We start from the raw sequence: 16385 nt of genomic DNA on the forward strand, positions 1-16385 counted from the left end.
TTGGTTTCTTTCAGTATATCCAGGGCATCATGTAATTTGTGGTTATGCAACCATGTAAATACCATATAATTTACCTTTTTGCTAAGATGTCACTTAAATCTGTTTATTATGCAGATCAGCACAGATGAATTTTTCCTGTAATTTTCTGTTCCTCAGCTTATCTGCTTGCCATTTTAGGATCTCCAGGAGAGAGAAATTGTGTAGCCTGACAGAGAAATGGGGAATACAGCAACATGAGGTTCAGAAGGTGCTAGTGCACTATCTTTGGGGAGCATGGAGAAAGATACAGAAGCATGTTGCTGCCATCCTATGGCTTTAAGGAACAGAACTATTTCACCTACAGGTTTCAGAGTGGTAGCTGTGTTAGTCTGTATCAGCAAAAATAATGAGGAGCCCTGGTGGCACTTTAGAGATTAACACATTTATTTGGGCATAAGCTTTCGTGGGCTAAAACCCCCTTCATCAGATGCAGTGGGTAAGGCAACTCCCATTTTCATATGCTGTGTATTTATACCTCCCTACTGTATTTTCCACTCTATGCATCTGATGAAGGGGGTTTTAGCCCACGAAAGCTTATGCCCAAATAAATGTGTTAGTCTCTAAGGTGCCACAAGGACTCCTTGTTGATTTCACCTACAGTGCATCAAGAGTGGAGCGCTGCTTAGGAGTTATGAATGCAGCTGCTGCCTCCTTCAAGCCTGCCCTGGTCCCTACAAGGCTTTGCTTCAGGTCCTTTTAGCCATCTGTCACCCACTCTCCCAATTTAAAAGTTGTAATGTTTATCAGATGTCTTTGTAATCAGTCAACATTGCTTCATATGTCTGTACTGCTGTGATGCATAAAACAGGGACGAATTAAGGAAAGGAGAGACCTTGATTTGGCTTAGTTAATACCTTAGAATAATCTCATATTTTGAGAAATTAATTTGTCAGGACTCTGAACTTATTTTCTACATAATCTTTAACTAACCTATCTAAATGTGTAGCAGTGTTTTTCATTTAAATACTTTCTTAACAATTGTCTTGTTAATTCACTGTCATTATACTGTAAAGATAAGTTTACATATTTTCATACTCTTGTGGATGAGTATCTAGGATGCATTAACCTGCATCTAATAATAGCAAACAATTACTTTAGGCTCTGTCTATGCTTTTTATTAACCTTAATAAATAGTAACAAATTTTTCATTGTTTGATTTTTATATATAGAATGTAAATCATTCCTTGTTTCATGGTCATAATGTTTACCAAGTAATACTTTCCTATTATGATATCTGGTACTTAATGTAACTGGGAATTTTTAAGTGTATTTGAAATAGAAATTTTAATATAAGCACATGTAAATAGGCAGTTTCATTAGTTGCTGTCATTGTCAGGCAGAATCAAACTGTTCTAGAAGCATATTGTCTTTCCCTGATTGATACAAATAGCACATTTACCCTACTTATCCATATATATAATTTTCTGAGAAGTGACACTGTCATTCTTTTTCCTTCTTGCTGAAAATGAAAAAAATAAATGCTGAAGTAGTTCCCTTCCATTTGTCAATTCATGCCTTTATCAATAACATGTGGGTGGCCTGACTTTATTTATTTATTTGTTTATTTTTAAAATAGCATTCAGGCCTTGTGCATCATATATGTCAGTTGAATGGGTTGCTGAAATCTGGAATTCTGACAGGTGGAAAAGAAAAAATATGCAGTTAAATATATGCAAAAAAAAAATTCTGTTCATCATCTTTGATGTAATAGAGCTCCAATGCTAATGTCCAGTGTTGTATGTTCAACTTTTAAATAATATGAGGAATGCAAGAAGATACGGCTGGGGTTTAAGATTCACGGATTGGACGAAACGTAGAGAGTCCTACTGTGTCACACTAACATCTCTGATCCATACACAAGGGTTTGAAAACTAGGTCTGAAACCACTTTTTCCCAAAATTTGAGATAGAAAATGATTCGGTCCATCATTATAGGAATAGGTTCAAACTGCAAATTTTAAATATGATGTTTGTTTTGGACCCATTTCTACTGTTAGTGGTTTGACAGTAGTAACATCTTTTGATCATCTGTCAAATAAGAAATGCAAATGAAAATAATGTTACTTATCAGTTTGTCTTTGATTTATAAAGGCAACAGATTCAGTTAGCAAGATACTGTATTATTATGTTTTCTATTTCATCTTGCTATGTGATTATAATTAATGTATAATGATGAATATGGAATTTTAAGGATGAGGTTTGATCTTTCTTGTGTGAGTGCAGACGTTTAATAATCATGCCTGTACAAAATGATTTTTTGTACAATATAGTAAAAAAAAAAGTGCATTTTAGTAATACTGAAGTGTTCCAGTTATATTTGATATTCAGACTTTAATGATACTCTGATACCTGTTCTAAAGACAGAATAAATAGAAATAGTAAGTAAACTATTCTATTTCTTGGGGCCAAAATACATCTCTGTAAAAGTCCTTATTTGTTGAAACAGAGGGGAGAAATAACTATATGTTTCATAAACATATTTAATTTTCACAATTAGGTACCTTTGTCACAATGTAGAATATATCCTTCAGAACATTAGCATATTTTTTATGAATGCAGATGTTTTTGAATGTTACTTTTTTCTCATTGTTTTGTTTACATTTTTTTGAAGGTTTCCCAATGAGTGGATCATGATGAACATACTTTAGGGACTTGCCATAGTATGGCTGCTTCTCGATCTACTCGTGTTACAAGATCAACAGTGGGGTTAAATGGTTTGGATGAAAACTTTTGTGGTCGAACCTTAAGAAACCGTAGTATTGCTCATCCAGAAGAATTATCTCCTCATTCTCAAGTACGATCAAGATCACCAAAGAAGAGACCAGAGTCTGTGCAAACTCAAAAGGGAAGTAATAGCGGAAGAACTACTGACTTGAAACAACAAAGTGCTCGGGAATCATGGGTGAGCCCTAGAAAGAGAGGACTGTCTACTTCTGAAAAAGATAATGTTGAGAAACAAATTGTGGAAAATTGTGAGAAAAGACCAGCAGAATCTGTATCACCAGTTTTAAAACGAATTAAACGTTGCCTGCGTTCAGAAGTAGCAAACAGTTCAGAAGAAGAGTTGCCTACTAAAGCAGAAAAGGAATCATTGGAGTGTAAGAGTTCCATATCGGACAATGATGCAGTCTCTGCAGGGACTAAACAAGCTTGTCGATGTCTTATACTGGATGATTGTGACAAAAGGGAAGTTAAAAAGGTGAATGTCTGTGCGGAAGGGTTTAATAATTCTGCAATAGTTGAAGAGCTCACGGGCTATCAGGCTGTCAATGGGGTTGATGAGAGAGAATCAGATGCCCTAAACTGTGATGACTGTCAGCCTGATGGGAACACTAAACAGAACAGTGCTGGTTCCTGTATGCCCAAGGAGAAAATAGTAGCAGAAAATGGGAATTCATTTGCCCATGCTTCATTGTTGCTTAATAGCAGCAAGGAGGACAGTGTTATAGACCATTATGTGCCTTGCACAAATTCATCTGAACAGGTAAAGTTAGAGGACCACAAAATAAGTGACTGCTTGCCTGCAGAACATGCTGATCAGGCAAATGAGCTAGCTACAGGGTCCTTTTCTGAAATCCAGTCATCTTTCTTAAGGGATTCTGAGGAGGAGGTAGATGTGGTGGGAGACAGCAGTGCCTCAAAGGAACAGTGTGCTGAAAACACCAACAGCAACCTGAACACCAGTCGTGATAATACATCAATCTCAGGTGAACCTGAACCACCATCTTCTGTGGTGGAATGTGTTTCAGCTCAAATTACATCTATGTCAGAACTTCAAGAACACAGATATACATTGAGAACTTCACCACGAAGGGCCGCCCCTGCCAAAGGTAGCCCCACTAAAAATAACTCGCCTTGTAGAGAAAATGGGCAGGTTGAGGAAAATAACCTTAGTCTCACTGAAAAGAATATAGCTGCAAGTACTAATAATATCCGTGGATCTCCCATAAATGCTAAAGAAATTATGCAGAGTGAAAAAGTGAGAGGTTGTGACTCTGGAGATTATATGAGTGATGGACTAAGTAAGCCACCCTCTGAGGCTCGGCTCATTGCTGGATATATATCATCTGCCAAAGAGAGTGCCAACCTGCACACTGCAGAAGATGATGAGGAAGAGCCTGATGTGTATTACTTTGAATCAGATCATGTGGCATTGAAACACAACAAAGAGTATGTGTAACTATGGTAACCATGAATTCTGCTTTTGTTCCTTAGCCAAAAATCTCATTTTCAAAAATTATCCATATATCTTTAAGTAATTCCACAATAACTTAAGTATTTCAATTTCTTAATTGTTCAGCTATTATTAGTTTTCACAAATACTTTAACCTCAACCCTCATTTCCCATATCCTCTCAAAAAGTAACCTTTCATCTACGTAATATGCAGTGTGGTACAGCAATATGGTTTATACAGTTTTAATAATTTAAGTTTCTAGCAAGAAATTTTTTTTTAAACATACTTCTGTTGTTTTCCCCCCTAAGGAACTTACAGAAACCAAACCAAAATATTACAGCCTTTAATTTAACTAGAAACATTTTGATTATTTATCAACCTGTCTAACAGTTACAGTACATACAGGTTTATTAAATGGTGATACTACTATACATAGCAGAGTATATAAACAAGTTGCTATGGCATCCATTTTCCAAGCATTGTGAAGAGATTTATATTTATATAAATATTTAAATATATTTATATTTAGTTTTATATTTTTTTTCATGTCAGTTAACTTGTCATGTTGCTAAATTCCAGTTCAACAATTTGAAAATTTACACCAGTGTTGTCATTTGCATCATGTTTTCATCTGTGGTGACGTTATTTTAGCACAGAAAGTATAGATTGATATTCTAATTTCCTTAGCAAGTATAAACGTCATTTGTTTATTATCTGAATAGCTATTAGTAAAACAAATATGTAATGTGATGAAAGTCCTTGTAAAGAAAAGGCACTGGTTTTTATATAAATATAGTTTATATGGAAAGAATTTGCCCTAGAATGACAGATCAGACCACAACTTTATACCACATGACAATTTCAAGACCTTTTTAAAATTTGTGTTTGTTTTTTGTTTTCTTGCTATTTAATATATTGTCTAGATTTTCTTCAGAGTATTGAAATACAAAAAATATTAAGTGCCGATGAGCTTTGGTTTGCTTCATATGAACAGACAAACAAAGTTATTGCTAGCTGTAAGACTTGACAGAAGCTGTGGTTTCCAGAGATAATGGCACCCCTTGGGCATTATAAGGCACAAGATACAGATGATTGTCTCTAATCCTGCAGAATTTTGACTGTGTTATTATGGCTTTTGGAGTTACATTGTTTTTATAATGAAATTTCTTCAATATTGGATGTAAGTAAATTGCTTTGATTAGAGAAAGCTGCCAATTAAAATAGACAGTAGTTCAGCTGTGAGGTTTGCATAATGTACGTGCACTACAGCACTTTATCAAGCCAAGTATTTTTTGCTGCTTTCCCATTGACAGACCTTGCATATTGTATAAAATTTAAATGTATGATGAAGGTCAGATGAAATGGGAACTTGATCACTTTCTCTCATTTAATTTTTGTTGTTTTTATTTTAAACAAAGTGATCTATTTTAATTTATGTCAGTGCGAAGACAGTTTTTCTCTCAGCTCCGTAATTGCTGATTATTAGGAATAGAATGTGACAGTGGGGCAAATTTTCAGATGCGGCCTTGGATTTTGCTCTTCCAAAATTAAGTATACACAAAACCCACATTATTGTAGACGAAATCCACATGAGGTTGTAAATATTAGATAATAGTGCATTTAATTTCCCTAGTAGTATGTGCAAATGGGTGTAAACATATATTCCTATACAGTTTAGAGGCTGGTTTGAGGCCACCTGAAAACCTGGACCAATATTTTAACATCTGTATGTGTACAATTGCTCTTTAAATTTAACTAATTATTGTTGAGCTTGGCAGGCTGCTTGTGACAGCTGCTTGGAATGGTTATATATTTATAGGCTGCTAGTCACTGGTGATTGTTAAGAGGTAATGATGTAGATGCAGAATTTTAATTAAATATTAGAGTTTCTGAAATGTGGGACATTCCATCAGTTACTATAGCAAGAAAGGGAGACTTTTGAAGTCCTTTATAAATAATGGTGTAAATCAGGAAAGGACTGTGCCCACTTTCTAGGTGGAAAGCACAGTTCCATTGAAATACTGTTATTTAATCTGCGGTCTTTCTTCCTTAAAAAGAATGTGCAAGTCAACACTGACCCACGGTTTGGACTAAGTGGCTGTGAATAGCAGTGTGCACCAAAGTGCTGTGCTATAACTCCACTGTGTGGAAGCCGTGCGCGTGAACTTAAAGGTCCCTAGTTCACGCTGATGTAGACCTGTTTAAAGAGTTTCCATTATAGCAGGCAAACGCTGTTAGTTCTGTGTCATTTTGGCTTTGCAGAGTGTGGTGGTCTTCTGTTTAGTAGCTCTGCAAAGAGCATAAGCTTTCTCTATCTTACAGCAATTCATGATTAACCGTGTCTTTTCTTTGTGGGTGAGTCTTGCTCTTCGTTCACCTTTTAATTCCTTCTTACAAATCAATCCAGGCAGCCACTCAAAAGATGACACCCTGTAGATTATCAAAGAGAAATCAGTGTTTTTTGATACCCACCTGTACCCTAGGCCAGCTCCCACAGGGTGGGGAGGGAGCGCCACCCTGCCCCGTTCCTCTCGCAGCTCTGCTCTGGCACCCCCCACATCAGGCATGGCCTGGCTCCCAGCCTTACACCCAGCCTCTGCCCCCAACCAAGACCCCTGGCCGCAGCTCTGCACCCAGTTCTGGTCCCAGTCCCAGACCCGCCCCCTGCTCAGGCCCCAGCTTCAGCCCCCTTTTACCTGTCTGCATCCTCCCCCTCTTCCCCACCTCCCTGAGCCACAGACCCACTCCCTGCCCTCGTGGGGTGGGGTGGGGGAGAACAGAAGTAAGGTGGGGGGGTGACCCTGAAAAGTTTAGGAGCCACTGCCTTAAAACAATGTATCATCTGTAAAACTTGCCCAGTTTCTCTCCCTAGTGTTCTCATAGACCTTAACTGTACAGTTCATAAATCTAAGTTTCACCATGTTTGAGAATGGCTTTATTGTTTTATGCAATATTATCATGGATTGTCATTTACTGATGAACATTAAACTTGTATTGATTTCCTTGTTAATATAAGGCATTTCCTACAATTACACAACTCTCAATAATTCCAATAACTTAATTTGTAAAATTCTAACAATTACAGTCCTAAATAGAAATATGAAACTGTTAGACTATGCTAAAAAGGCCAACCCAAAAACCCAAAGACTCGTTTCCCAGAAAAACAAGGTAATAACATATGTATTGTAGCCTTTTAATGTGAAATTATGATGTTTTAATTTGGCAGTGTCCATAAAACATTTTTATGTGAACAGTTCTAAGAAAATATGAAAATACTGTAGGAAAATAAATACCACAAAAATGGGAGGATAGTGGAATATTATTATTTAATATTTATATTGGGTATAACAGTCTCATCCAGGTCATGGTAAGTGCTTTACAATCCTATAGTAAATGACAGTCCTTCTCCAAAGAGTGATTCAGAAAACTATAAACAGTAGTTGTACAGCAGTACATATAAACAATAACAGGCTGATCTAGGAGTTTATATAATTGTAAAATGTTGGGTTTTTTTCCTTTGTTTCATATATATATATATATATAGTTAATTCAATCTTCGATTTTGTTTTTCTTTTGTACAATTTCTGCTCGTACAAGTGCTTCTCTGAAAAAATCCATTCTGTATGTAATTTAAAGTGTTTCCATATATTTTGCCAGTACAGAATTTTTACATTTTAACACAGTTTTCAAAAGTCTTTTTATTTAGTCGTCTTATGTCTTACTACTTGCTAATATATCGCCTTGCTGTCTCCTTGTTAACTTTCATCATTCCCGTTAACTTACTTGCCCTAAATTCTCTGTTCTCTCAATTCAGGCTTATTGTTTTCAGTATGTGTCTCCCTTTGTCCTGCTTTTCATTTTTCCTTAATTCTCAGCCTTTTTTTATTTTATTTTTTACCTACTTCTCTTCAATTACATTACTTTCCCTATGTTTATGTCTTTAAATGCTTTGCATTACAGGGACTATGGGGAGGGGAGCTGGAAGTGTCTGCTCAGAACTTTCTTTTGAGAGATTGGATAGTCCCTGGGCCAAATTTGAGTGAGTTCATAATATCTTTATGTATTGCTATACAGCTATGGCCTGAATCCTGAAATCTGAAATCAGTTTTTCAGGGAGACACTTACACTTGCAAGGAATCCCATTGAAGTCAGTGGGGTTCTGCATGGGCACAAGGACCTGCATATGGCAACTAGATTACAGGATATGGGGATCTATATTTTTCCAACAGACAAGTTCTTCCTTATATCTTTCTGCATACATTTATTGTATTTCATAGTTTAAAAATGACACATTCATATATGAGTTTAAAACCAAAGACAAAGAGTGTAAAACATTTAATTACATTTACAAAATCCCTATTTGTTGTCTGTGATGGATTGTTTTGTCAATGTGGAGCCCTAATTGAAGCCAGTAGGCTTCACACAGATGCAAGAGTCCACCTGCGGACAAAGAATTGCAGGGTCAGACCTAGATATTTTAACTTCCAGCATGTTGTGAGCACACACGTATTTTGCCTTACCAATTATTTCAAGACCCTCTTACAGAGAACCCATTTGAATTATAAATCTATAATGATTTCATGACAAACTGTTTCAATTTTTGCATTTTAATATTTTTACTGGTTTTCATTAATCTATTCACAGATAAAAACCAGAGAATTCAGAGTTAAGGTTAAAGTTAAAATAAATCCAAACATGTTAAGATTTGGTAATGCACAGATAAGGCATTGAAATACCTTGAAGTGACACCATGCATTTATGAGTTGAGCCTAATAGTGTGTGTAGTTCCAGTTTAGATTATGCTGTTTTTTATAGACATGTTAATTTTTTTCATTATTCCTTTCTTCATGGGGCACACCATCTTTCCTGAGGGAAATTCAACATTACTTTTACTTGGAACAATGGGGGCCGGTGGTCATTTTGAAAGAGGCCATTTTTTTGCTAATAGCAGCCTTGTACCCTCACTGACATTGGAACAATAGGAGATGGCAAATACTTCGAAACAGAGCAATTCTTCTTGATATTCTCTGTAGAAGAATATTATTTGACAGTCGCCGCCGAAGAAGAAATTTTCACTTTTGAAGAATAATGGGAATAAATTACCATTAATCCTTAAAAAGAATCTCCAAGTGTAGTTTATGCATAGGTTGGAGTGAGTTTTAACTGTGAGAAGGGTCTGTGTTATTCTCTTAATATCACTTGGGACAGAATGGTCTGACAAAGGGTGATACATTTCTTAAATTACCCATTTTTAGTTTATTTTAACTCATAAGACACTTAATAGGTTTACTTGTCAATTCAGAAAATTTATTCTGTGTTCAAGCATGTGCTGTAATTTTGGTGAGGTGTGGCTGTATTTTTCATACAGAACAAAGTAGCTTAATCACTGCTTTAAATGAAAATCTGACCTTGAACTGTGGAACCACTATTGGTGCTTCCATAAAGTGGAAGCATAAAGGAGATGTATAAGAAATCCTTTGTATGAGTTTGAGATGAACTACAATTTAGTAATACAAATAAGTTTTTGTTACTAAACAACATTATACTAATAAAATGTGATTAAGTTAAGTGATGTTAGTGAAGTTCTGCTGTTTTTTATAACTGACCCCAAACTTACACAATTTCAAAATTTTAGTATAATTTCTCTGCAGCTTCCATTAGTGTCACATTTATAAGAGATACAATCTTGAGAAAGCAATAGGTATCAGTAAATAGAATATTACATTAAATATTAAATTAACAAATAATAAACTAACCCTCCACATGACTTGAAAAATGGCTTCGATGAATAACACATAGCTAGTGAAAAGCTTCTCTGGATGAGTGCTGGTAACTTCTACAGAGTTGAAGCTTTCCTTTATAAAGAATTTTTTTTTTTTTTTTCAAAAATAATCTTCAAATGTGAGTGGAGCCTAAACCAATGCAGATGGACAACAGTTCCACTTCCTATCCAGCTATTCATAGCTTTGCCAAATTGCAGCAGATTAAAACTAACCAGTTTCATTGCTGTCCACAGGACTCTGACAGTAATAAGGTCAATTTCACTCTGCTGCTAGTTGGGAAACCTTTGAGTAGGAACAGGGTCAGAAACTGCAGTTACTTATTAGGGAAGAAGATTTAATAATTTGCATCTGAAGGGAGGGGGTACAGTAGTGGAAACATCTCCCTTTCCGTAGCCAGAATGCTGTGATAAAGGTGAACTAACAGAAACACACACACTAATCACAGCACCTATAAGACACCTAATAGTAGAGAAGTGGAGACCGCCGATTATTTTGATAGGGCCCTGAAATGAAAGAGGAGCAATAGTGTGAAACAGAATGTGCATGCTCATTTTTCTTTCCAGCAGGCACAGTGGGTTTGTGGAGACGCTGATGGGAACGCTTCAAATTTATTAGGCACTTAGTAGCCAGAGGCTGATTTTAAAGCTGAACCCACTAAGGATCTTGGGATGACATCCTGATATTACTCCCTGTACCCTTCTCTTTCCTTTGGCACCTGGACAGTGGGAGTGCCCTCATCATTTCTATTGGTCTTTGACTAATATTTTTCATTATGTGGCTCTTAGGCATCTGTTAAAATGTTAAAGCGCTTATGTGATGGGTTGGGTTTAGGGAATGTATGAAAAATGTTTGCTTGTGAGAGCATGGACATAGAAGAGAAGGAGGGATTGATACAAGGTAGGAAAGCTAAGTGTGATATTGAGGGAGAGAAAGAGAGAAGGAAATTTTGGTGGAAGAAAGAGAAAATAGCAATCACAAAGAGAGACCAAAGCGTGAAGGAAGCTACGCAGGTTTGTTAAAGGAGGGTGTGGGGGGGAAAGAAAGGAAAAGTCTAGTGAAACTAGGAATAAGGGCAAACTAAAGCAAGAGATGTTAGTAAGTTGCATTTAAAAAAAATATTAAATAAAAAGTTGTCACATGGTGTAATGACATAAAGTACCCAATAAACAGTAAACAATGGATTTATTCCTTTAAAATTTCAGGAGTTATTGCCTTGGGGCATGGCTAATCTGCTTAGCCTTGGGACGAGTCTACACTACAAAATTAAGTTGACCTAAGTTACGTCAATGTACAGCCATCCCTGTAATTAAATTGCTTTTGCCTGTCCACACTACGTTCCTTGTGTCAGCAGTACATGTTCTCACTACTAGCACTTGCATCTGTGCAGAGAGCAGTGTTCCTTGGGTAGGTATCCCACTGTGTAACTCACCACCATCTAGCGTAGCGTGTTTTGGGAAGGGTTTGGAATGCCTCAAGGGAACAAACGAGTCGCACAGGAGATACTGGGAAGATGGTTTCAGTGTCCCATGATGTATTTTTCTCCATCCCATAATATTTTGTGCCTCTTTTCAAAAGCCCTGTGAACCCACGTGTCTACCATCTATGTGAGAAGCATGGATCCTGCACATCTGTGGACTACTGTGATGAGTGTTGCGAGCACAGCACATGCTGTATTTGCAGAGCCGCCAGAGGAGCCGCGGGGAACATGAGGATTCCTTGGAGGCTAGCTTGCTGTGGGATATAGAAACAGTTCAAAGTTGTTGGCATTCACGGAGCAGCTGCAGATGGTGGAGTGCTGATTCTGGGCCCAAGAAACAAGCATTGACTCACGGGATCGAATCGTTATGCAGGTATGGGATGACGAGCAGTGGCTGCAGAACTTTTGAATACGCAAAGCCAGATTCCTTGAAGTGTGTGCAGAGCTTGCCCAGCCCTCCGGCGGAGCGACATCAAAAGGAGAGCTGCACTGACAGTGGAGAAGCGATTGGTGATCACTGTGTGGAAGCTTGTCATGCCAGATTGCTACCAATCTGTCAGGAATCAATTTGGAGTTGGGAAATCCACCATGGGAGCTGCTGTGATGCAAGTGTGCAGGGCTGTTAATCACATCCTGCTGCAAAGGACTGTGTCTCTGGGCAATGTGCAGGACATAGTGGATCACAGGCCCTGACTTTCTAGAGTGCCGGGGGATGCTCGCCCTCTGGCTCTGCCCCAGGCCCTGCCCCCACTCCCCCCCATCCCCCAGGGCCCCACCCTGCCACGCCTCTTCCCGCCCAGTTCCACCCCTCCCCCAAGCATGCTGTGTCCTCACTCCTCCCCGCTCCCTCCCAGCCTCCAGCTTGCGTGCCATGAAACAGCTGATTATGGCAGACGAAAGGCATGGGGAGGGAGGGAGAGATGCTGATCTGCGGGGCTCACAGGTGGGAGTGGGGGGAGTTGATATGGTGGCTGCTCGTGGGTGCTCAGAACCCACCATTTTTTCCCCCGTGGGTGCTCCAGCCTCGGAGCACCCATAGAGTTACTACTTATGTAGTAGATGGTTTTGCAGCAGTGGAGTTCCTGAATTGTGGTGGACAATAAATGGCACGCATATCCCTATTTTGGCACAGGATTATCTTGCCATAGAGTGCAGCAACAGAAATGGCTACTCTTCTATGATATTGGAAGTGCTGGTGGATCACTGGGGACGTTTTACTGACATCAACATGGGAAGATCAGGGAAGGTGCATGACATATGCATGTTTCAGAACACTGGCCTATTCAGAAAGCTGCAAACAGGGACTTTCTTTCCAGACCAGATAATTACCATTGGGGATGTTGAAATGCCAGTTGTGATCCTGGGAGACCCAGCCTACCCCTTCTCCCATGGCTCATGAAGCCTTATACCGGCAGCCTCAGTAGTAGCAAGGAGCGCTTCAATTACAGGCTCTGCAGGTGCAGAATGACAGTTGAATGTGCCTTTGGCTGTTTGAAAGGCCGCCAGTGCTGTCTATTTACAAGATTAGACCTCAGTGGAAAAGAAAATCCCAATGATTATATCTGTGTGCTTCATAGTATCTGTGAAGCAAACGGGGAAAAGTTTCCACCAGGGTGGAGGGCAGAGGTGGAATGGCTGTCTGCTGATACTGAGTAGCCAGATACCAGGTCTTATAAGAAGAGCTCAACAGGGAGCTATATGGCTCAGGCACACATTGAAAGAAACTTTTTAATAGTGAGCCACAGTAATGTGTGTTGCTATAGTGTGCTCTGCCTGGTATTTTTTTTTGCACCCGGGTATGAACCTTGTAATAAATGCTGTGTGTGTAGTAATATAACATTGCAAGTGCACCTGTTGTTGTTATCCGTGAATGATGTCAGCCCCAACCAGCATATGTTATGAACTAATAAAGATGAATTAAGTTTCTATAGACTTTTATTCCAAACCCATGCAAACAGACATATTTGTAACTGAATGAAACTTTATAAATACAGGGGAAAGAACCTTTGAAGGGGAAAGAACAGTTATTTTCATTTCACGAACACATACGCCAACCGTGTCTTTCACAGATCAGCGTATGTGCAGCTCTGATTGTACTCTCCCTGTGGGTGGAGTGGTAAGGGTAGTGCTGCGGCTCTGGATGCCACGTGGAATGTGCAGTAGGTGTGTAGGGAGTTCCCAGAATGCAGTTCTGTCTGGGCTGTAGAGGGAGGCGAGCGCGGGTCTGTTGAGTCTGAAAGTCAACAAGAATCTCCAGTATGTCTGTTTGATGCTTGAGAAATGCCAGCATCTCCTGTGGCATGTGTCTTTCCTTTTCTTGTGCTTTTGTTCTCTGTTCTGTCCCTGTCCATTCTGTCTGCAAGGGTGATCGTCCAAGCCCTGTGCTCAGTATCCAAAGCACTAGAGGCTTGCAGGGTCTCTTGGAACATGTCATCCCGTGTCCTCTTCCTTCTCATCTGGCTAAGCTGCTGTGCTGGTGTGGATGGAGAGACCGTCAAGACCACATTTCCAGTTGCAAAAGATATGCACAGAATTACTATTGTGAGTGTATTCCCAAGATAAATGAAAACTTGGTATACTGAACTTACTCCCTTCGACCCACGCAAGTTACAACACTGCATTCTCACTTCCCTTGAGATTCAAAGAACACGGCAGCAGTCCCAGCCATGGTGAATATGGCCCAGGGAGGGGGAAGAGGGCTAGTTGGATCAGTAAGGCAGGGGTTATCTCATGGGCATCATGAGTATATGCTGATAGAGCAATTGAATACTGGCACCATTTTCCACAGGTGGTTGTGATTTTAGCCAATATCTCACTCCTGAGGGAACAGAGGCTGAAAGGGGACAGCTCCTGCATGTATCCGGCTGCAGACGGGGTCCTTATACTGCTGGCCTGTGTGCTGCATTGGTGCCAGCTAAAGTAATTGCTGAGTGGCATGGGAAAGTGTCTTACCACAGCAGAAGAAATAAGGCAGCCCTCCCCAGAAACCTTCAGCAGAAGATTGCAGACTACCTCCAGGAAAGTTTCCTCAAGATCGCTATGGAGGATTCACGGGACATCCCGATGCACATAAACTATTCTACCATGCCTCCTCTGCCTAAGTGTACATGCGAAATGAGACGCAGATAGCAACTCTACCTCTATTGGTTATTTCCTACCTCTTCTAGTTTGATTAAAAAAGAGTAAATGAACAGATGTATCCCTGAAATATCAAAGTAAACTGCATACTTACCAGAGGTTTCTTCCCCTGCATCAGACTGCTCGGGAATCAAAAACAGGTCCTGGCTCACTTTGCCACTGGATCCCTGGTTGACTATCCCTCCTCCTCCTCCTCCTTATCCAAGACTTCCTCCTCAATGTTCGTTCCAGGGACTTGTGACTCCAGCTCCCCTGAAGTATCCACGGGGCCTTTGGGTGGGGGTGGCTGAGGATGGCATGCAGCTCCTTGTAAAGTTGGCATGTCTGCGGCGCTGCCCTAGAGCAACTATTAGCTTCCCTTATCTTCTGCCACAGCTCCTCTGCTTTGCTTTCATGCAGTATTTTTGCAGGTCCCCCTGGTAGTCCTTCTCCCCCATGCCCCGAGCGATCTGTTTGTAGATATCAACGTTTCTTCAGCTAGATTGGAGCTGTGCCTGCACAGCTTCTTCTCCCCACAGAGTCAGGAGATCCAACACTTCCTGTGTACCCCAGGCAGCATGGAGCCAGCATGGTCATCTGGTAGTTGTTAGGTGAGCTCTCCACACTGAGCAAACAGAAAACGGAATTTCAAAAATTCATGGAGCTTTAAAAGGGGAGAGGCATGTACATGGTATTGTACAGGCAGCAGAGTTCAAAACAGTGACCAGAGCAGACACGGTGGGGCATTGTGGGACACCTCCTGGAGGCCACTAGAGTCAACGTAAATAACATAGTTGTCTACACTGACACTGTGTTGCCCTAACTATGTCAGCCTAATTGCTACACCTCTCACGGAGGTGGAGTTAAGTCAGCATAGCGGGCGAGTTACATCAGCAGGAGTGACACTTTAGTGTAGATGCTTACAGAGTTAGGTCAATGTAAGCTGCCTTGCATCAACCTAACTGTAGTGTATACTAGGCCTCAGCTAGTTTTTTTCAAGTAATTTTTTTCAAGTCCTTAGTTTCATCACCTTCCTAAAAAATATAAATGCATACATATTTACTACAGTGCAGCCTAATTAATAGTCTATAACAAATTTAAGTAATTTTTTAAAAAGAAAGAAAGCAAAGATAACATTCGGCACCTACTGATTTGTACATGCTTAACCAGTTTTAAAGTACATTAATTATTGTAGAATATCTAAATTGGAAAGTGACAAAAGATTAGATCAACAGTCTCTCTTTGGAGGTGTCAGAAATATCAGGTTAAAAGAAAAGCAACTGCTACAGAACTTCAGTGTTCTTGTAAAGTTATAATTAAAGTAGAACAGGGCTGTCTAGTTCCGAAGAAACATGAACAGAATATTCTGATACTCTACTAAACAAACATGAGACTTTTCTATGAAATATTCCTTTGGTTTTTGAAATGGCTTACTTAATTTGGAATGTTGTCTCTGACGGTGGTACCTGTTAAATGCTTCAGAGAAGGTGCATGAGAAAACACAATGTACAATTTTGCAATAATGTGTCTGGAGAGTTTCTTCTTTACCCCAAGTATTTAGGATTTGTTTACACACAGAAGTTGTGCCGTATTTACTATAATGGAATAGTTAAAGTGATATAAACTCCATAGTTATGTCAGTATAAAGGTACCTTATGACAGTATAGCTGTTCCTATATGGGAGGGGAATCAGCTGTGCCAGTGAAAGGCACCTATGCTGATAAAAAAGTGTCCATACTAGGTGTTGTATCAGTATAACTATTTTGATTATTTTTTAAATCATACCCCTAATGAC

At 39.4% G+C, this 16385-nt stretch overlaps 1 protein-coding gene across 7 annotated transcripts in view; it reads left to right on the forward strand.

Moving 5' to 3' along the window:
• Positions 1-16385, forward strand: part of ZZZ3 (zinc finger ZZ-type containing 3) — a 108395-nt gene that overhangs the window by 41125 nt on the left and 50885 nt on the right. For all 7 annotated transcript variants that reach the window (XM_077824350.1, XM_077824349.1, XM_077824351.1 and 4 more), the window contains exon 2: positions 2650-4208. In XM_077824350.1, coding sequence (XP_077680476.1) covers positions 2701-4208 — 1508 coding nt within the window. In that variant the 5' untranslated portion in view covers positions 2650-2700. The remainder of the gene's footprint in view (positions 1-2649; positions 4209-16385) is intronic.

This window comes from Eretmochelys imbricata, chromosome 8 (assembly GCF_965152235.1).
Source record: "Eretmochelys imbricata isolate rEreImb1 chromosome 8, rEreImb1.hap1, whole genome shotgun sequence".
Classification (NCBI taxonomy): Eukaryota; Metazoa; Chordata; order Testudines; family Cheloniidae; genus Eretmochelys; species Eretmochelys imbricata.